This window comes from Pogona vitticeps, chromosome 2, assembly GCF_051106095.1.
Source record: "Pogona vitticeps strain Pit_001003342236 chromosome 2, PviZW2.1, whole genome shotgun sequence".
NCBI classification, from domain to species: domain Eukaryota; kingdom Metazoa; phylum Chordata; class Lepidosauria; order Squamata; family Agamidae; genus Pogona; species Pogona vitticeps.
This window is the reverse complement of record NC_135784.1, coordinates 224,007,735-224,030,675: the sequence shown is the minus strand read 5'-3', so window position 1 is coordinate 224,030,675 and position 22,941 is coordinate 224,007,735. Positions and strand designations below refer to the sequence as shown.

Below are 22,941 nucleotides of genomic sequence, written 5' to 3'. Positions count from 1 at the left end.
ACACCAAGATCTGGTAGCAAAATTAAGAACCAGGAATTTATGCTTATATTTTAATAATAGAGAAGACCTACTCAATGAATTTGAGGCAACAAATCCAGAGTAATAGTAATGAACCCCTCTATGCAAAGGGGAATTACATTTCCTAGCCAAATAATAATCTACGGTCCAGGAACAGGGGATTACAGAAGTGAACACTAAGATGCCTACAAAGTACTATGTGATTCTATTTATTAAACTGTCAATCTAAAACCATATAAAATGAAAGATTCAATAGACTGATGTTCAATAGAATTTGAAAAAAAATCAGAAATTCAAGGCAGCTAGTAACCAACACTGAATGACTGTTGCAGAAAAGGGAATTGCTTAGATTGCGAATTAATATTCTTGACTTTGTATCTACTGTATCAGTATAATAAGCTACATGTATAATACTAATGTTTTTCATTAATATTCCTAGTACATGTACAGGTTAGTACATTCAAAACTATTGGTTATGATGATTCCCAGAACATAGGATACACCTATAATGCTTCCATTAATGAAAACATTCCAGCAACTTTCTATAATAAACTGCTTTATTGAAAATCCTACTGAACTATTATTTTGTACAAAGACTATTTTAAGAAGAATTGTCAAATATATAAGCAACTTACAATTATAGTCATAATTACAATATATATAGCCTATATTATGGTTCTTCTTTGGGAGGGGAGCACTCAAGAATAAATACCTCTCATAATGTAAGAGAATAAATCTCTACAAAGCCCACTCTTGTAAAGCACAGAATGTACCTGTGACAATATTTATTCCAGAGGGGTCAAAGTATATTAAAAAGAATGGTGAATGTTTAAAACACCTCTATGGAACTAAAACCATTGGCTTTCTAATTTAAAATTTCTCTCAGCTAATATAAAGTGATTGATTGTCTTTATTTCATGTACCCCTTGATTTTTCTTTCCATTCATCATAGTCTACTTTAAACCAAATGCATTTAGGACCTGCCACATGAAGAGTAGTCTCTTTTAAATTGTTGTAAAGTAATGAAAGGACATAATAAATCAATCTTATTTCTGCCTTACCAAGGCATAACCTTTACTCTATCCAAGTAATTTAGACAATTTCTGCATGTGTGTTTTCCCCAAGACGATAAAATTGTACAGCATTGTCATTTCCAAGACATTTTAAAGGTGTCAGATCAGTACATCCTCAACCTCCACCAATGCATCAGAAATTGTACATGTGGCTTTTTTCATCATAACCCATAAGATATATGATCTTATTTTTAATGTCCTTTTGCAAAAGCTAACTATTGTATTTCACTGTTTCTAAAAGGCTATAGTACCATCTATACCCTAATCATTTATCTGTAAGAACGTAAGAATTGATACACCAAGCTGTTTAACTTCCTATATTTCTAGCAGTGGCCAGCCAAAAAAGTCACTAGCAGGGTACAACAGTGGTATTTTTAGTATTTAATACTCAATAGAAAAATGTATTTGAACAAGGAGGAGCCCTCTAACTATCAAGGCTAGCCATCATGCATAGACTTAATTTACAGGAACGTGTTCCATCCTTTTTTCTTTTCTTTTTTGAAGCCATTAAAACATTTATTATTCATTTCAAAATAAGAAAATTTTAAATTACAGATGTATTTTATTCACTGAGCATTTCAGATTTTCTTATCTTCTGCATCATGACAGAGGAGAAAATGTTTCTAGATACATATCTGTATCTTGTAGGATATTTGAATGAGATTTTCACCTTGAAATGATCAGGTTGTATGTGACCATGGATGGGGCTCCCATTCCTCCTTCTTGTTGATGGTTAACACAGCAGATTTTACACGCTCCCTATGCTACTGCTAAAACATATGGTATTTTTAGCTGACATTTGACCATAATACATTTCTACTTATTTCCTTACCCATCGTACAAACACATAAAATAATTTGTGATCTGAATATGAAACTCATTTACATAAACAATCCACTTAAAAGAAGGAAGACTGTGAAAACTGGACGATTATGCATAAAGTATTCCATAAAGCATGTCCACATCACAAGTTACTCTAGGCGCATGGTGGAGAGGGGAACACAAGGCAAACATGGATCATTGGCTGACTACTTTACCTAAAGTGAGTCTTTCAACTTGTAACAAGTTAAATAGACATTCAAGGTAAATATGGCAATCATGTATTCATGCTCCCATGCTGCATCCATGCTAACTACCAAAGTCTTCAGCTCTGCCCCTTTGTTTTTCTTTTTTTAGGCATCTTTATCTCATTAGACTTATATACTCTTATATATGAAGAGCTGAAAGGGATCATTGAGTCCAGCCCTTGTCAAGGAGGCCCAGTGGGGAACTGAACTCCCAACCTCTGGCTCCACAGCCTGATACCTAAGCCACTGAGCTATCCAGCAGTGCTCGGATAGAGAAAGACACATTTATAGCATTTATTTCATGTACTGATGATACGTCATACATCTAAAACTCAGGAGGAAGTATATCCAGCAAGCACTGGTACTCTAAATTCAGAATTGATAATGATTGGCTGTAAGTATCATTAAATAATTTAGAACTGTCACAGCAATCTTTCTTAAAGTGTACTACTAGTTACAAGAAAACCAAGTATTTTTCTGCTTACAATTCCAAATTCACAAATCTTCCAAAAATGCTGTATAAGAAGGATATTGGTATTTTCTTTAAAAATCCAGAGAGCTACATATTTAAAATGTAGCAAGTACATCCCACATCTCTACCAACTAACAAGCACAGCATCCAGAAATTCACCAAGTTTATTTACAATAGCTACTTATTGGCCAAAATCCTACTGGTGTTTGTGTAAGATTTAGGTAACTTGCCATAGCTAATTGCAGCTAGTGGACAAAATGCCCATATGTGTCTTGGTGACATGCCTGGTCATATGCCCAATTGCACAACTGAGATGTACCCGTGAACTTTGTCATTTACCAGCAACTAGCCACTGCAAATAATGCAAACATTGTACAAACACCAAGAGGATTCCAGGAGTTATTTGGTATTTTCCCATCACTTTACATAAATTATCAGTAAGACCTCACTGGTTTAGACATCATCACTATATTTTCTATGGGTTTCTGTGATCTATATAAAATGAACTTAACTTTCTTCTATGCAATATGGGACTTTTGTAAGTTCCTGATAATGTGTAACTCTAGTGTATTTTTTCAGTTTAGAAAAAGAAATTGTTTGTACCAAATTTACAGCATTAATGAGATGAGAAATTAGATACGGTAACTGAAATGTTGATGACCTTCAAAACTAGGATAGAAAGGGTTTTTGCATCACAGGAAATTAAACTTTACTGAATCAATTTATATAAATATGCAATCATTTTATATGTATATAAAAGGAAGTCTCACTGTTAATCTAATTTAGCAAATTTCAGTTCACACTGTAAGCCTATTAATCTAGAAATGATGGTATTCTGTAATAGAACATTACTTCTCATTTTGAAAATAAAAATTAAAAATGAGCATACACTTTTAAAAAATCAAATAAGGTTGAGAAGCTCAAGAATCAAAGGACTAAATTCTTAGTGCCGAAACAGAGTACACACACTGAGTGAATGGACTCGTTAAGACTCAGTTATTCATTGGGTTTGTTCTAGCTGGGGCTAACAACTGAATTTAGCTCACTGTCTTTATTGTTTCATTCTGCTTCATTTTTACTAGCACTGTCCATTTATAGAGACATTTACATCCAGCTTTAAATCCTTGTTTCCAGATCCTTTATAAATAGCATAACTGAAAGAGTCACTGAATAAAACCCTTAATATGCCATAACTCTTAAGAAACATCACAGTTCTCACTTGGGTTTAACTGAAATACTGAATCTGCTAGAATCTTGTTCTAGTCTACAATGTCAATGACAGCTTGTGTGAAGGAATTTATTTAAATACTTGTCTTAATACCTATGTAAAACTTGCCCACCTGTTGCTGATGTAGAAAGGAAGGGTCTCTTGGACTTAGTCCCACATATCGATTGGCTTGGGAAGTGCCTGAGGCTGTGTAGGCTGATTAAGGAAGAACAAAAGAGGTTGATAAAAATAGAAACCTATCAACTGTCTACCTTGTATAATTCAATTATGAAAGACTGAGTTATGATGCATCAGCTTGGCTATGGGGTATGCCTAAAATCAAATGCCAGTCCCAGCCAGAGTAGACCCATTAAATCAAGGAGATTTACATAAGTATTAACTAACCTTCAGCAAATGGCTCAATGGGTCTCTTCTAGTTTGGACTAGCCTACAACTGCACAATACCTGTTAACTTCAATGGAATGTTAATGCAGGTATAATTATATTCTTAGAACTAACAAATTATTTGGAGGATACAAGAATTTTGCCAATTCAGTTTAAGAAATGTTGAAACAGATTCTTATCTCTCTTTCAGTACTGTAGATTAAAGGTGATTAAAGGTTATTCAATGAGATATACAAACAAGAGAAAACTTCAGATCCTCAAAACCTGTAACAGTATAACGAAACAAGATCTGCTACTTTTCCTACTACGATTAAGAAAGTAACTGTTTATTTAAGAGTTGGGCTTAAAATTTTATGAGACATGAAGGTTTTTTGTGTTTTAGGGTTTTTTAAAGAACAATATACTATTCTTATAATAAATCATAGATAAAGATAAAATCACTATAAATGAAATACTTGAAATGTTTGTATTCTGTGCATCAGAAGGCTACAGAGCAACTAATTATGCCAAAATCCTGTTGAGAGCTTGTGCAAAAGGTGTAACTTCTGGAAGTGAATTGCCATAAATTAAAAAATCTCCATAGAAATTATTAATTCCCCTTCATGTCATGTTTTCAAGTGATCTTTGACTGGCAATGGGAGGACTTTACAGAATGAATGCACAAAAGCTTTGTGTCTGTTTACAGAACATTTTATGTCAAGAATTATATAAATCAAAGTTGGTATAAACTGATTAGCTATCTGGGTGAAAATGGCCAAGAGCAATGAGAATATTCAATTTTCACTAGCTGATAATTTCTAGTGGCACTGACATTTCTGCAAATATTAATTCATTAGAAAAGATTCTGAAATGATATATTTGTAAAGTATTCTAGATCAACTAATGTGCACTTCTTAGATGTATAACTTAAATCCTTCAGTAAGTTTCAAACAGAATCTAGTGTATCACCTTAGTGGTTAACTTTTAAGATTAAGGAATTATAAATTTAGTGGAAATGATTCATTTTAGAAATATAAATGCTATGAACATTTAAAGTGAACTATGTGTAGCTTTCACATAGAAATGGGGTGTAAGTGTGGTATTTATTTCCAAAGAAAACTTTGATAATATAATGTTAGGATACATAAATCATATCCGCTTCTCAAAAAAACTGCTATGGGTAGCATGACTAAGTGTATATGTTTAGGATATTTGAAATACTAGTTAAAATATTATTCTCTGAATAATGATTATCTTATGCCATTGCTTGAAAGGAATATACATGAGATATGATGAAAGCACTAATGCTCTGTCCCAACTTAAAATTATTAGAAACTTCTTTATTGCTATTGAAAATATATGTTTTAGAAATGGAAAATTAGCAATTATTAATTATGATCACTTAGGGGATCAACACGATTTAATCATGGGCAAGGAATCATATAATCCTTGTAGGACGTTGGGAACAATTGCAGGTATCCCTCCAACAACAGAGGAGGCACTGCAGAGGCCCCAGTTGAACAATAGGTCCTACATTGTGGTATCCTATGGCAGGAATTGCATCAACTGAATCTAAAACCTATCAATCCTCAATTTTATAAGTTCCCAGGACTGAAGTACTAACTGACCTGACTCAGGCTGGCATAAGCATTTTTCTTCCTATTGGAACCAAAAGGAAATGAAGCTAGAAATAAATCTATCTCTTCTTACCCAACCCAACCAGCCACAAGTTGGTTGGGCTCTGAAAGGACCTACCTCATTCTCTGCTGCAACCCTACATAGATCTGTCTTCTCATTTACTTCCTCTTTTTTATGCTTCTTTATAGATTTATGTTCCATCTGATTAAAACTGGAGCATTCCAGACTGTTGTATATTAACAGAAATGTTAATATTTTAACCCACATGGACAGACCACTATGGATTTAAGAAGAGCAACCTTCAGAAAAATGTTTAATTTAAACTATTATAGCTTTATGTGGAAAGTGAAATGTAAAAAAAAAAAGAATGTGCAGACTAGCCTCTGTGTTGAGTTCAAATTCCATATAAGCCTTGGGGACTACTGATGTTGGACATTTTCCATTTATTAGACCATATGACAGGCCACTTAATTATAACAACTAGATGGAGATCCCAAAATGGCTAGTACAATACTACGTTATTACATCTACAACTCCTTTGAAGGCTACAGGGTAATAATATGGTACTGAACCTAGTGAATGAGTGATGCTAAACTATTTAGGAATTTTAAACTCAGCTCACATGTAGTTAATCCACAAATATTACATGGAACCAATTCTAATGAACTGAGATATTTAAACTAATTGGGGATCACAGGCCAAATATCTTTTGGAACATTATATGCTTCAGGCATGAAAGCTCATTCAAGAATAATTAGCTGTATCTCTATTTCTTTATTTTACTCCCTCCCTCTCTCTCTCTCTCTGGATTCCAGGTGCTGGCAATTTAAAAGGTTCCAGTTTGTGCATGATTCTCAGAGAAGCATTATGAGAATGTCCATCTTAAAAGAAGAATCAGATTTCATTCCTGGCAGTTGATGCTCATATTAATTTGCTCTTCCCTCCCAAGATTGTGGTTACCATTTCTCAAAACTCACACAGTAACCTGTGTTACAGTAATTAAATAAAAGTAAAAGCCTTGTCATGGGATTTTTAAAATCAATTTTGATTGCCTGGTCAAATAGCAGGAAAAGGCATCTTTATTGGCCTTAATTCGAAATTATGTAAATCTTCTGGTGGACATTTTCTGTTTCCTAGACAAATACTTACTGGTTGCTGTAGGTGAAGTTGCCTCACCTTCAGTGGATGTAGTGATGGGTTTAGTGTCTGTCATGGTCAGGGTCACAGGTCGCATCGCACTGTGATGGGGAGAGGGTGCCAAAACTGGAGTAAAATGGCCAGGCATTTTCCCTACTACTTGACCACTGCTGTTAGGCTACAAAACAAAACCAGAAGAATGGCTTGTAAAATATACACATAGTGCTCAAGAGAGCTATCTATCTACCTTAGGGCTTCTAGGACTGTAGTGTGCCAGTTTGATATGCAGATCTTTCTGCAATTACAGCAGATTTAGTATCCATAGTGCTATTATGGGTGCGCCGAGTTCTCAGTGAGCTTCTTTTTTCCTCTCATGAAGCTCATTTTCTCAACTGCTTATTTATCATACCAGACATATTATCCAAGGTGCTGCTGCTGTTGTTTTTAAAACCAATAGTATAAACTACATTATTCTTTTTGCTTCTGCTACATGCCTTGATAATTTTAATGGACTTATAGAAACAAGATTTCAAGAGTGATCCCTAAGACGGGTCTAGGAAAGTTACAATAACGCTTTAAACTACCGTGGATTCAAAATTAAGCTACACAGATTAAGTTTTATGGACCAACAACTGCTTCTATTCAGACTGCAGAAACTGACCTTATGTAAATATTAGTGTGTTCTTACTTCTTCAAGAGCAATAACCAAATTCAAGATTACTTTATTATCCATTACTAGCTGAGAACAGAATTGGTATGTTTATGTATCTGCTCAAATTAGTTTGATTAGCATGGATATAAGAGAGGAAGGGGTCATGGAGAAATTAATGTACTAATTTTATACTTACTATTCAATTTAGAGATCTCCAAACAATGCTTGAAAATGCCTAAATTCTATATAGTTCACTGATAAATCCACAGACAAATCAATCAAGCAGAAAAACTTACACAGGTCTTGTACAGATCAAAAACTATAAATGAATACCATGAGTGAACATGAAAGAGGAGATAGCACACAGCATAATCCGTCCAAGGGAAAAAGTAACTGTGGAAAACCCAAACACATTTCTGCTAACTACAACAACTAAGCAAAGATGTTATTTATAAATAAATACTTGTACATACACAGGAATGCATGTACACAATTCAGTTGCCTTCTTGTTTTTTGACACAACAAGCCACTTTTCACATTTCAAGTTTCTGCAATCTTTGAAAGACTAGCCACACTGCATATGTTCTGGGTTAAAAGCAGACCATACTTCTGTCTTAATCTGGCTCTTCATATGAATATTTCCCCCAAAAAGCTGTTTTTATTTTACAAATCAACATCAGAAAAATGTCATTCCAACACACAATTTTATATTAAGAGAAACTATGCTACTTGAAGAGGTCCATTCTCTTGTTATATTCCCTTAAGACAAATACATAATGCCTTTCATGAAACATATTAGTTAACACGTGCATTTTCGCCCATGCATATGTAATTTCTAGGTCTTTGCTTTGTTCCAAAAGAGGTGGGGGCCATCTAAACTTTTCATGATATTCATAGCAGTCTTCTGATATCTTACCTATCTAAAGAGGATGAAGGCGAGAGAAAATAAAGGTAAGTGAAGTAATCCTCTATTAATATAATAATAATCCTGTGCTGTCAAGTCAGTTCTGATCTATGGCAACTCTTTTCAGGATTGTCTAAGTAGAGAGTACTCAGAAGTGATTTGCCATTCCCTTCTGGGCCACCCTGGGACTGTGCAGCTTACCTAAGACCAGTGGTCCCCAACCTTGGGCCTCCAGATGTTCTTGAACTGCAACTCCCAGAAGGCTTCACCACCACCTCTGCTGGCCAGGATTTCTGGGAGTTGAAGCCCAAGAACATCTGGAGGCCCAAGGTTGGGGACCACTGCCTAAGACCACATAGGCTGGCTCTACTTGCAGGAAGCACAGTGGGGAATCAAACTTCTAACCCCTGTCTCCGCAGCCAGATACCTAAACTATTGAACTGTATATTAAATGCCAGTGCTGGACAGCTCTACTGAGATGTTTTACATTTTAAACCTGTTTAGGTTGGGTGAGGAGTTTTTTTCCATGTATTTCATGACTTTTCATCATAATTTAAAAATTACCCCACCTGCCATGAAGGGTTTTTGGGACCAAACAGTTTGAGTGTTCATGTTCACATGCAAATATTCAAGGACCAAACAGAATAATAGAATAATAAAGTTGGAAGGGGCCTATAAGGTTATTGAGTCCAATTTCCCAAATAGTGTGATTACATGACTACAGCCTAAAATAGTGCTGGCTTCCTCTGCCTACATAAGACATTACTGAGACACTGGACATGTTCAGATGTTGAAAAGATCACAAGTGTCATGAATTCTAGCTTACTGTGAATGAACAGCAATGACCAACCACACTGCTCAAGCGCTCCTGCTCCTATAAGCCAGAGAAGATATATAAACTGTAGACCACCTGTCCATAGTTTATCACAATACACAAATAGAAAATCTGATTTGTCTCTCCACAGGTAAGTCAAAATTAGAAACTATTCTTGCCACTCTGCCTTATCTATACACCATTTTTTTTCACATATACTTGTTGCTTTCTAACCAACAATATGCAAATAAAAGGTAGAAGTATAACTAAAACCAAATGACACATAGTCACAAATACTTTTTTAAAATACCATTTTCATTTGGGAGCAGGATATCAATTTATTTGAATTTACAAAGAAGCAGAAACACAAATACATTTCTGTATACCGACTGCAGAAATTAAGACAAGATACTGTACACATAATGAGATACTGAGTGGTACTAAGGTATAAAGACCCCCAAACCATATTTAATTGGAAGAATAAACATACCTGTTTTATGAAAAAAGCAGAAACATAAATATTTGCATAGTAGCATTTGTGAATCTACAGCGACCAAACAAATAAAAAGTGCTCAGAGCACCAATACCACTGTGAATTAGTCAGACATGTCTTCAGTTTTGTATTCATTTGGTTAGCTGAAGTCACAAACAACACTGGTGGAGAAACTCACATTGTGAGAAATGTTTAAAAAGACACTGGTAATTAATACGGTATATAAACCCTATATGGGGCTCTTCAAGTTCAATTCTCTCTGATGTACTGTATATATCCTAAACATACAATATACATTTTAAATTAATGGGACATATGATTAGGTAAGCATGAACATACACCCCTCCCTCCCAAACGTTATAGGACTGTTGAAGACGATGCTCTTTCCAGGACATAGTCTCATGAATGGTTGCCAATCTGTGCTTGTCCACCATCTTCTATTTTTTTATATTGACCTAATGTGCTAGCTTTATGCTGTCTTTGATTTGATTTACTTTATTATATTTTGTTTTGTTTTGTTATATTATATTACTTGTATAGATTCCATTGTCAACCGCCCTGAATAGTGCTTTGCACTAATTGGGTGGTGAAAGAAGGACAGAAAGAAAGAAGCTGAGTATATCTAAATCCTTTTAAAATTAGTGGAATTTAAGTGCATTAATGTACACTGATAATTCAGTTTAAATGGAATATATAACACTTTTAAGTTGAAACTAGATATTAGAAGAGACAAGAGGCTCTTCCTGCTCCATACTTTGCTTCTTCATACCATTTACAGAAACATAATTTATGGCAGGTCAGGCATGGTGTGACCGGCCAGAATAAGGGAGATACACCACCCACTGTTGTTGCATTACACACTGGTTATTTTAAGACATGCTAGTGTACTCTAGTTGATCTCACAAGCTGGAAGCAGTGTCTCAACAAAAAAAAAAGGATGTTTCATCTAAAGTTTGTACTCATGCCACAGGAAGTCATGAAAATCTCTAAGAACAAACCACAGTTCCTTTATTCCTTTGTTTGCTGGGGATTTGAATACCAACGTGTGAGCTTCTTCCATGTGCAAACATCCTCATATGCTTACTTACCACTGCTTAGTGAAGAAGCCATTAGGAAGCATGCACCTGCCCAAGGCTCATCCAAAAATAAGCCAGGGTTCCTTTAGAGCTCATCACAATGTGCAAAACAGGGGCCTATGTTTAGTAAACATTACTAAATGTCTACTAAAGCATTATCTTCTAGTTCTAACTTAGAAAGGCAGTGCAATGTGGGAGAAAAAGTGCAAGAGATCTGGGTCCAAAGCTCTACTTGGCTGTGGAAATTCACTGAGGGATGGCAATGGCAATTCTAACCTGAGAATATCTTCCAAATTATCTAGCTTGTGATTTTCTCTGAACTGCTTCTAATTTCTGTAAAACCAAACTTCAGATTAAATATGTGGAGGGGGTAGTGCACCCCTACACATAGTGCACCCCTCTGTGTAGAAAGAACAACATTATAGGGGGAAAAAAGAGAGCCTCCTCCATTTGAGAAAATGACCAAAGATCCAGAATACTGATTTCTCAATGTTCCAGCTTGCAGCGGGAGCATCCATCCATAAAGGTTTTTCTCCTCTTCAGACGGATGCCTCCCACACATGGAAAGGGATCTGGGCAGAGCACTCTCCAGCTCCTCCTGTGTGTTTCATTTACTTCAATTTCAAGGACTGGAACAGGACAAGAGTCCTATAAGTGACAAAAGGCATTTTACAAATTCTTAGATCCCAGCCGTGAAAACCTTTGCGAATACTTAGAACAGAAGTTTATATTTGAAATTAGGCCTCTGTACTATGGAAAGTTTTTTTTCCAAAGAAGAGAACTTGAAACCTATTTTAGTAGTGCTTATGCTTATAGGATAGTAACGCTAGTTGCTACTTCAATTATTAATCAGATTACTTACTACTTTAGTAATCATCTGTACCATTCAAGGCTGGTTTACCACTACACATTAGGACATATTAAGCACAGATTACCAGAAACAAAAATCATTTACTGCAACATGGTATTTAATAATCAGGCAAACTTAGCTTTAGTGACCTGTAGCATATTCCAAAAAAGTAGACCATATAAAAATGCAAGTACCATTTTTTTTGAACCAAGTAATCTGTACTACTGGTAATGTATATACGTAGTTAACAAAACTTCAGGGCCGGAAAGCTATGTAGACAAAGAATCAGAGAAATCACATGAACACAAACATAGTTATTTTGATGTTTTGTGGCTAGATTAGAAGGCAATTAAGAAACAACTTCTTCTTCACCTATTTCAGTGGCTGCAAGCATACTGCTTCCTCCCTTTAATAGGTACTTCACTTGCTACTTGTATTTAAAAATATACCACTGGACATTTTTAGTACAAAAGCTTACACAAATAAGTTTGCTTACTTATGAATGCATTGTTAGTAGTCTTCTGTTCACAGTTACCTTTTCAAATTTTTTTCACCCGAGTATCTCCTAGAATTTCCTGTATACAATGCACAGCATTTAGAGAAAGAGAAAGCAAAGACTGAAGTTCCAAGGAATGCATGGGTTAATAGTTTTAGTATCATTCAGCTTCCTCAAGCCATTCTGTTACCAACCCCCCTCAACTTAATTAAATAGACACAGCTGGAAGCCAATGCGATCTGCAACAATGTATCACCTTTTACTGTTCCCAAACGACTATAAGGAACAGAAACCGAACAGCTTATATGGACCCCAGTTCTTTTCAAGCACTCCACGAAAATGTAACTCTTTCAACTGAAGAATTCAACCACCTTTATATCATATTCCTGATTAGGGGAAAAAACAAATTTTGGTCACAAATTTCACAGCACCGCCTGCTCCTTTCAAAACTATAAGACTTGATTATGTTCTAAGAATTGAAACATGAATTAGGGCATATAATTTATTATACTAAGATATCCTGTATTTCTATATGCTCTTTAATGCTGCATGCTTTAAGTAACCTATAGTTTCCTAGGATCATCCATACTGTATATAGAACCTGACAAATAAATGATGTCTCAAGACTGACAAAACAATAACATGTAACAAAAATATTTTCATTGATTCAAGGAGCCAGACTTATTCTAGAAGGGCCTATCCCTTTATCTGTTTACATAATGCTACAAATAATTATTGTACTAAATGGGCTAGGGCAATGGTAAACAATTATTATTTGAAATCTTTATTAAAGTTTGAGAATAAATTATTTAAGACCAGTGGTCACAGTCCATAAAGTTGAACAGCTTGAATTTAAAATGCTAATATCAATGGAAATATATTTGATTATTCCAAAAAACATCAATGTGGCCACAAGGTGACATCCCTGGAGTGATTTAAACTGAAAAGAGTGCCCCTCCCCTTGTCATGACTGTTCATACTCTTGTAAAAGTGGAATGAATTTTTGGCTGCTTGGTGAATTTCACCAAGTTTTTCACAGACTGCTAGCTTTCTCTAGCATTCAAAAATATCTGGAGCATTTTATTTTTCCCCTCCCCACTTAAGAATTTCCAACTCATTTCTAGCTCATATCATTTTTACATTTTTCTATTATGTTTCAATGTGCTTGATATAAAATCTTACTGGCTTTTTAAAATTCAAAGTAAGTGTGTGTTTCAACATTTTGTCACTCACTCATACACACATATACACACAGAGAGAGTGGGATGGCCTTTTTGGTGGGATGGCCTTTTTATTTCTCTATTTCTAATGGCATATACTTGAAATGCAAAGCTGTGAATGATATACAAAATAAGATTTACAAAATAATTCTCCAAATCAAATGATTATTTATACAATGGGCACCAGTAAGAATTATAATTATGTGCTGTCAAGGTGATTTTGACCCTATTCAGGGTTTTCTAGGTTGAGAGTACTCAAAAGTGTTTCACCATTTAATTCACCAGGGTTGTAACAGCTAGCCCAAGGTTAACTGATGCACCCTCCAGAGGGTCATACTTGAGGATGCTTACTCAGACATTAAGTCTGGTGACAGCCATCTGTTGTCATAACTTAAGGTTTAATCTTCTCAAGATCCTCTGTCAAAGTTTTGTGGAAGTTCAAAACTGCTGATGCAGGATTTCCTTTTACAAAAACTGCATTGATTATTCTTTTATTCATTTTAAAATTACAGTTAAAGATGATGAGTGTTTGGCAACTTGTTGTCTACTGAGAAAGACAACAATGATATCAGGCATGTGTTGAGTAGTAATTTGCCACCAAGACTTCAGTGATTTCCCTCAGTCAAGCATAAATCAGCAATAGGATTCTGGCCAATGAAACCTGCACCCCCTCAGGTAGTGCCTGCTGACTGAAGCTGATTCTTTAAAATTGCAGGCTCCATTTTGAAACTAACTCTAAACAAGATAGCATGGTCTCAACAGCTGGTCAAGATGGTTTCAGGGGCTCTTCCATCCTCTGCTCCACCAGCTCTTTTAATGCACAGCCTGATATAGAGTCATGCCGCATGTGAAAGCTAGCCCGTGTGTGAGATTTTTGTGGTTAATAAAGATATCACCCACCCATGTTTTTGGATTCTGCACAAGGACTACAGTTTTTTCCTTCTGTTATTTTGATAATGTTGTTTTAATATTGCTAGATAAACATAATTACATATTTAAGTTTTAAGACCCTCAGATTACTGTAAGAAGATCCCACTGACTTTTTAATAGCTCTAACCATTAATGACATATGAAAAATAAAAACTTGCAATAATATGAGGTGAAATATATACAACAAATTCCTGCGTGCACAAAATGTCAGCAAGATGATCAACTGGTGTCATAGCTACTTTATTATAATAAAACTGTCAGAATTGCTTTGACATAATAATCATATACTCCAGAATAAGGCATTCTTAAGACAGAGCTAGTGTACTAAAGCATTATGAAGTTCAAGTTTCACCTCAGGTATTTCCTTGTGGAAATCTATACTATCTCTTTAAAGCAATTCTGCAGGGAATATTCAATTTAACTACTATGTCTGCCTTATTATAAGCTGCACAGCAGTAAAACAGTAAATTTCAAAATTACTATGGGTAATATAATACACCATACAGTGGTGCCTCGACTTACAAATGTCCCAACATACGAACATTTCAAGTTGTAACCAGCTTTGGCTGCAAAATTTTGCCTCGACTTGTGGCTGGAGATTCGAGTTACAACCGGAAAAGAGCAGGGAAAAAGGCGGGGAATTCAAATATCCGTGTTCTGGTGGGACTGGCTTTGTTTGGTGATTATTTTTTGCAGCCCCATCGCATTCCAATGGGGCTTGCAGTGCTTTGTTTGGTGTGTGTGCTTATTTTTTGCAGCCCCATCACGCTCTGGGGGGGCTGGCTTTGTTTGTTTATTTATTTGGTGATTATTTTTTGCAGCCCCATTGCGCTCCGATGGGGCTTGCAGTGTTTCATTTTGGTTTTTTTTAAAATGCTGAAACTGATTAATCCCGTTCCCATGCATTCCAATGGGAAATGGCGCTTCGACTTATGACCATTTTGAGTCATGCCCATCTCCTGGGACGGATTATGGTCATAACTCAAGGCACAACTGTAATTAGTTGTCTTAACCTAAATTAGTAAAACGCTAAAAATGTAAGAGAACATTTCCTTTTCAGTAAATGCTGTCAGGCTATCACTTTTTGTATTACTGAAATTTTCATCACAATAGCTCCTGGGAAATGAAGTCAATGCATATGCTTTGAGGAAGGAAACTCTCACTAATGTGACATTTATACAGATACAGTTTTAAAATTAGGATAATCAATATTTTAGATAAAAAAACATGCTTTATTTAATGAAGAAAGCTGATTTGGCTCAACCCATCCAACTATACGGAATAATTCCCTTTTATTGAAACATCATATGTAGTAGTTCTTTTATTTTATTTTTTTGAACACAGAAAAAGTATTGTTTATTTTCTATAGCCTAAAAAAAAAAATTATGGCATCACTATGCATTAAGGAGTACACAACATTCTGATGCTGATCTTGCAAAATATATGTTCAAGGTTGCTTGTAAATAAAAACAGACTTGACAAATACATAAACACATATACATATGTTGACCCAGCCTCCAGATATATAAAATATTCAAAGGAACATGCAAATAGTAAAGCATAGACATACAGAATTGGCTGACAAGTTCTTTCACAAATATCGGCTTCTATAAATATGCCCTGGATCCGTTCCAGTTGGGCTTCAGACCGTGCCACAGAACGGAAACGGCATTGATCGCCCTGTACGATGACCTGTTGAGGGAGGCCAACAGGGGCAAAATGTCTCTGTTGGTCCTCCTCGACATCTCGGTGGCCTTCGATACCACTGACCATGGTATCCTCCTGGGGAGGCTCTCTGAGCTGGGAATTGGTGGCCTGGCGCTTGCCTGGCTCCGTTCCTTCTTGGAGGACCGCCCCCAGAGAGTGCAGCTTGGGGAAGAGTGTGTTGGCCCCGTGGAGTCTCAATTGTGGGGTTCCTCAGGGCTCAATTGTCTCCCCAATGCTGTTTACTATCTATATGAGGCTGCTGGGTGAGGTTATCAGGGGGTGTGGGGCTTCATGTCATCAGTACACTGATGACACCCAGCTCCACATCTTCTTGTTGTTGGAAAAGTGGATACTGTTCTGTCCCTTCAGTGCTGACCTGGAGGCTGTACTGCAATGGATGCAGGAGAATGGACTCAGGCTGAATCCAGACAAGACGGAGGTCCTGCGGGTGGGTGACCCCACCATTGGTGGTTTGGGAAACTCCCTCTCTTTTGTGGGAGTGACTCTCACTGTGAAGAGTGAGGTTCGCAGCTTTGGGGCCCATCTGGATCCAGCACTCACCATGGAAACCCAGGTAGCGTCAGTGGTCCACTCCGTGTATTTCCATCTCTGGTGGATTGCTCAGCTGTGTCCCTATCTTGATGTTGGGGCTCTCACCACTCTGGTGCACACGCTTGTAACCTCAAGATTAGACTACTGTAATGCGCTCTATGTGGGGCTATCTTAGAGATTGATGAGGAAGCTTCAAATGATGCAGAATGCGGTAGCCAGACTTCTCACTGGGGTGAGAAAATATCAGCATATTTCCCCCACTCTGGCTGCCTTGCATTGGCTGCTGGTTTGTTTCCACATTGATTTCAATGTGTTAATTATGACATATAAAGTCTTAAATGGTTTAAGACCTCGATATCTAGCAGAAAGCCTCCTCCCACCTAGATCTACCCGAATCACTTGTTCTAGCCAAGACTGGCGGCTGAGGGACCTAACGCTGAGGGAGGCCTAGAGAGAAAGAACAAGAAATCAGGCCTTCTCAGCAGTGGCCCCTCACCTCTGGAACAGTCTGCCTGCAGAGATCTGTCTGGCTCCCTCATTGGGTGTTTTAAAGAGCAAACATAAGACCAGGCTCTTTAGGCAGGCTTTTCCTCCTGTCATCACCTGATTACATTTGCCATCTTGAAATATATTATTACTATTGTCTTTATTTTATTTTATTATATTATTTTTATTTTATCCATTATTGTTAGCCACCAGAGTCGGCTTTGGACTAGATGGGTGCGGTGTAAATTGAATGAATGAATGAACGAATGAACGAATGAACAAACGAATGAATGAATGAAATGTATACATCCAAACATACTGTTGCATGAACAGAAGGATTTTTCATTTACGGAAAATTTCTTCCATCCAAGGAATGGAATGTTTGGGTTCACCTCAAACTCTACACATGAATTTGGGTTATCCTTTCAAGGTAACAAGGATATTAAAATTAGATTTTCTTCTTTATCACTTGGCTATCACTTGGAGTGAATTCAAAAGTTCAGTGAACACATCCTTCAATGGAACTGTAGTTTTCACGTTTTTGTCCTCTAAATTCCAAACTAAGGACATAATAATATCTAGTCCACATATAATGGGGGGTGTTGAGTCATTTTCCTGCAGTGGGATAAATACAATCTTAAATACAATAATCATTAGGTATGTGAGCTAGAGCATGGCAAATGATGAACAGCCATGTTTCAAAAATGTACACAAAAATGTTTAGCTCCATGTTCAAGAGAAACTATGGGGCATTGGGGTAAAGCCTACGCCTGCTCACTGCCCCCCCCAAGCGCCAGATAAGATGGAACAATCAGCAGCTTTTAATTAATAAACAAAAAAATCACAGCACAGCATTTGCTTGGGGATGGATGGGGCTTCTGGATATCACTTTCCAAGGCAAAATAATGACACATTCACAACTGCCCTGCATGTAGGCATGTTGAACACAAAACTAAAATACTTCCCTTGCAACAAAATGACTTGGAGTGAGTGCCAAATAAATGCAATATCCATACAAGACATACAAAGTTTGTAAGATGTCCAGGTTTCATGAAACAAATGTACAAAAATTAATCAATTAATGTACAAAGAAATCGTATAGAAAGAAGGTGCTATTATCCCAATGACTTTTAATTTCTTTGTTGAGAGAACCACAACAGATATATTCTACATCTTATTCTTATGCATCTCTATTATAAAGATGCAATTTTCTTAACTTGAAAACTTTGGATCTTAAGATTTATGTAGTTGTAGATTTATATTAGTAAATCTGCTAATTTCCAAAACAAATTCAATTTTGAAGATATTATTAGCAAGTTATTCTTTTGACTACAGATAGATACATCTTCGCAACATGCAATGGTGCTTGAGAATTATCCTCTCACAGTCATTAAGCACCCCAAGATTAAAGAAGGTTAATATGCAGACAATAGAACAATAAGAGTCTAAAAATTTCTGTTAACTTTCAAGTTTTCTTGAAAATCTTAATACAAAAATAAATTTTATAGTATTACTTGATAGGTTGACATAATAATCTACAAAACTGAAATGTGTAAGTAAAGCAATCACTGAATAGTAGATAGATGTATGAAAACTAAAGGACTGAATTTAATTTGCATATTTTTATCTCAGTAAAGCATAATTGAGACATCACTATGAGGAGAAAAAAAACACCCAACAGAACTCCCAGATTTTCCACACTGAATTAACATTGACTTCTAATGGATGTCTTAATTACACTTTATTATTCATGGAAATTTAACAGAAATTAAAATCAGTTCCTGTGTGCCCTGTTCATAGTTAAGTCTTTGTGGGGGGAAAAGAAAAGCTGCATGAGACAATGTTAATCTGGATACTAACAATCTTCTGCATTTACAATTAGAATTCATACTTTAAGAGAAGGGAGTCAGTTTTATTTAGACAGCAATGCAGGGCACATTCACTACACAGCAAGTGCCATCCAAATCATTTGTTTCCAAGTAAACATGCTTTGTATTTGAAAGTAATGAGAACACATGAAATATATTGTACAGATATTTATTACTGGACAACAGTGTTAGAATAAACTCCAAGAACTAAAGTGACTTTTAGAAAAGTCAAAAAACAGCAAATCTGTCATTAAATATACACTCTTCAGGTTATTCCCAAATTCTACTCCATAGAAATAACATATTAGTAGTAATTGATCATTGCCTCTATAGATGATTGTGAGGGGAGGTTCTAGGTGCTTACATTAGAGCATGGTGAAAGTATCCCTAGAGGCAATGTCCCTATTGCCTTCTGCCACTTGCATGAAATAAAACTACTATCAAAATTATAAACCGTACCCTACATCAGTGGTTCTTAGCTAGTGGTACAATTGTACCCCTCTTTCTCTCAGCCTCCATGTCCTCCATGCAAGAGTGATATACTATTTCCTATCATGGATAATCAATCTGTAATCTTTTACAGTCTAGCTGTTACTCCAGACATTCAGTGCTTCTCTTAATCCCCTGCTTCTGCACTCCACCAATCCACTATAAATGGTAAATATGATCATTAAATGACTCTAAAGATACATGTACCCTTTGTGGTAAAAAGTGGGCTTTTCATATTATTTGCTGGAATGACTTGTAGTATATCATAAATAAACTCCATAAAATAGTACTGGCAGATAACACTTCTGCTCTGGTAGCTGTACTACAGAATTTTGTCCTACTCCTACCTACTCCAAGCTCTTTGAAATGAATGTGTTCCAGAATTTATATGGTGAGGTACCACCCGTATGTGGATCATTTCTGCACTCTTTCTCTTCAATCCGAAATGTATTAGATAAGCCCTTGAGCACTTCCCTATACTGAATAAGGATAAATGAGCTAAAACTCTGTATACGTAACTTAGTTGCTTATTGGTAAAGACTCTCAATGTCTTATAAAGGGTAACATATATTGAAAGTCAAAGACAGCAGCAAGGGCTGTGACCTTATTCTTCAATACGCTAAGCAGGGGTCAGACCATCTGAAGTTTTCCTTTCTAACTTGAGACAATAGAGCCTTGTAACCAAACTACAGTAGAATCTTACCGGACTAATAATGGGATACCATCTTCCCCTGCGCCAAGAGCAGTAGGATAGATCAGGGGGCTTGGACATGACATGTGGCATGTACATTTCTGCCTACCACAGGACTTGCCACCTTAGGTATTCTTCTCTATCTCCTTAACTATAGAATCGACTTTGTCATTGATCACATTTCACTTGCTTTGGCTTGTGCATCCTTACCTGGACAATGACCCTGCTCCTATATTAACTTCTCAACAGGACTAATTAAGGATAATGAAATGAGCGTGCCATGAAGTTGACTTCAAAACATCTGATTGTCTAGAATATACTTCTTCCTTGAGTTGCATGAGTCTAAGCAGCATGGTTTTGGTTATACATGGGTTTGTTCTCCATTAAATATATACACAGACAGACAGAGACAGACAGATAGACAGACAGACAGTGCCCCTGGGCACCCAAAACTCCATGAGTCCAACACCAAAGGTGTCAAAATGGTCTACTTGTCCACAAATACAACATATCTAATTCAGCCTAAAGATAAGGGCCTTTAAGGCTCATTATACATGGTAATGTATGGAAAGGATTGTCAATGCTATGAAAGAGTACTTTGATAGAGATAATTGGGGGGAGAGAGTATGTACTGTATGTGTGTGCGTGTGCACACGCATGTGTGTGTGTGTGTGAATCAACTATTTATGCTTTGTAGTTAAGGTTTTGGAGACATAAGAGTCATACACAGAAACTGAACTACACGGAGGTTCGGTGCCCCCAACCCCAGCGTTATTGAGGGGAGAAGCACATTGTCATTGAGGGCCAAACACAGGGAACGCATTACCTCAAACTAAGAGACTTATACAGTTCCAGTGTACTGTATTTACAGGCCAATTCAAAGGAGCTTTAGATTTTGAGTAGATATGGAGAACCTCTGGCCCTCTGCACTGCAGTTCCTAGAAACCTCTGTCCACATGGCCAATGCAAACTACAGTCCAAAGTGTCTGGCAGCCCAAAGACTCTTCCACCTTCCTTTAATGCTCTTAACAGTTTGGATTCATAATTGTTGAGGAAATGTTTTTATCCACATATTTCCAAGAATTATATGTAGCAAACAAGGTTTGATCACTGAAGATGACAATATTGCATTTACTAGGGGATTCTCAATAGTAGTTCTAAAACTTTCAACAGAACAAAATGCAGTATTGGTAAAGCTGGTACCATTGGGAAGAGTAAAAATAATGTTTTTTTTTATTCTGCCAGATCTTTAAAGATTTCATTTGCTGAAATGTGTTTTCTAACTGTAGTTACTCTATACTGTCTCTTATTTGTTTTATCTATCTTAATGTTATACTTCTGCTGATGTTATTTTTGTCAAACAAAAATATTTATAGAAAAGAAGAAATTAATTTCTACATCTATTATAAGTATGGGGGGGCAAGATTGCCTGGAATTCAGCTAAAACATGAACTACGAATCTCAACGTGAAAGAGCTGTGAAAAGACGAAAGAACCAGAAACCAAATTCTGTAATGCAGATTACATTAGACATGCACCGCAAATATAATCACACATCACATATGAAATATGTTGATGCTGTCATGAAATTGAACTGAATTGTCCTTTACAAATCAATTATTTGTTTAAAAAAATACAAATTGCCATATGTGAACAACCACATACTAATTCACACCTGTTCTTAACTAAACTAAAAACTTTGTGTTACACATACATACATACATACATACATACATACACACACACACACACACACACACACACACACACACACACACACACACACACACACACACACACACGTAAAATACTGCAAAGCAGTATACCTTGAGAAATTCTGAAACTAGTTTAGAAACAGAGCTTCATTTTCTTTATACATGTTTACATTGGCAGATTCCCTTAACTCTCTGTGAAACAATCACTTCACTCCAACTTTCACCCAGAGTAACTGCTATAAATGGTGTTAACCTAAACACGAAAGAAGAAAGATCTACCACCCACAGGCTTTTGTTGAGAAAACGACATGTATAATCAGCTTCCATTATCAGCTACACAAGGCACAGATATATAGAAGTATGTCAGTGCTCAGATAAATAAAGAAACCTCTAGTAATAACCTCACAATGATTATTTCTGTGGGCTGAATCTATAGCATCCATCTGGGTTGAACATTCTCATTAAAAAGTTGTGTGTGCCAAAAGGATTATATTGTCTTTTCCATCATTCATAATTTATGGCTGGCAAAAAAGAGCAGTAAAAAACATTGGCAGGTTGCTATCTCATTTTCATTTTTCCTCAAGTCGAGTGAAAATTGCAGCAACTATGATGAATCATATACTACAGGACACAACTTGTTAAAAATGCAGTAATCAGATCTAAAAACTTCTATGGGACTTTTATGGGACACTCAGATTATTTGGTGTTACAGGTTACTCACAGAGTATTTGATGCTACAGTACCTGGCTAGTTTGTGGACTGGACGGGTCATAGGAATAATTTTTCAGAGTATCCTGAGGATTCAGGTGGGGAGGGTATCGGATTGTTGGATGAGAGAAGTAGCTAGACGGGCCAGGAGGAAGAATAGCTTGTGGTGGAAATGGCAATGGTGAGGGCGGAGGTGGACTCCTTGTTGAGATGACTAGAGGAGACAAAAAAGAATAGAAATTTACTTAGGATGTTTCATTTTTATCATAAAATACTGCAGACATGACAAAGCAAC

The 22,941-nt window shown here is 36.4% G+C and overlaps 1 protein-coding gene across 29 annotated transcripts in view; it reads right to left on the bottom strand.

The window, feature by feature from the left end:
- NFIB (nuclear factor I B) overlaps positions 1-22,941 on the bottom strand; it is a 446,840-nt gene that overhangs the window by 32,913 nt on the left and 390,986 nt on the right. For 14 of the 29 annotated variants that reach the window (XM_072992103.2, XM_078384952.1, XM_078384944.1 and 11 more), the window contains 3 exons: positions 22,682-22,860; positions 7,009-7,174; positions 3,971-4,053 (listed from right to left, as the gene is read on the bottom strand). In XM_072992103.2, coding sequence (XP_072848204.1) covers positions 3,971-4,053; positions 7,009-7,174; positions 22,682-22,860 — 428 coding nt within the window. The remainder of the gene's footprint in view (positions 1-3,970; positions 4,054-7,008; positions 7,175-22,681; positions 22,861-22,941) is intronic. The other 15 variants (XM_078384958.1, XM_072992111.2, XM_072992112.2 and 12 more) reach the window with 3 other exon arrangements.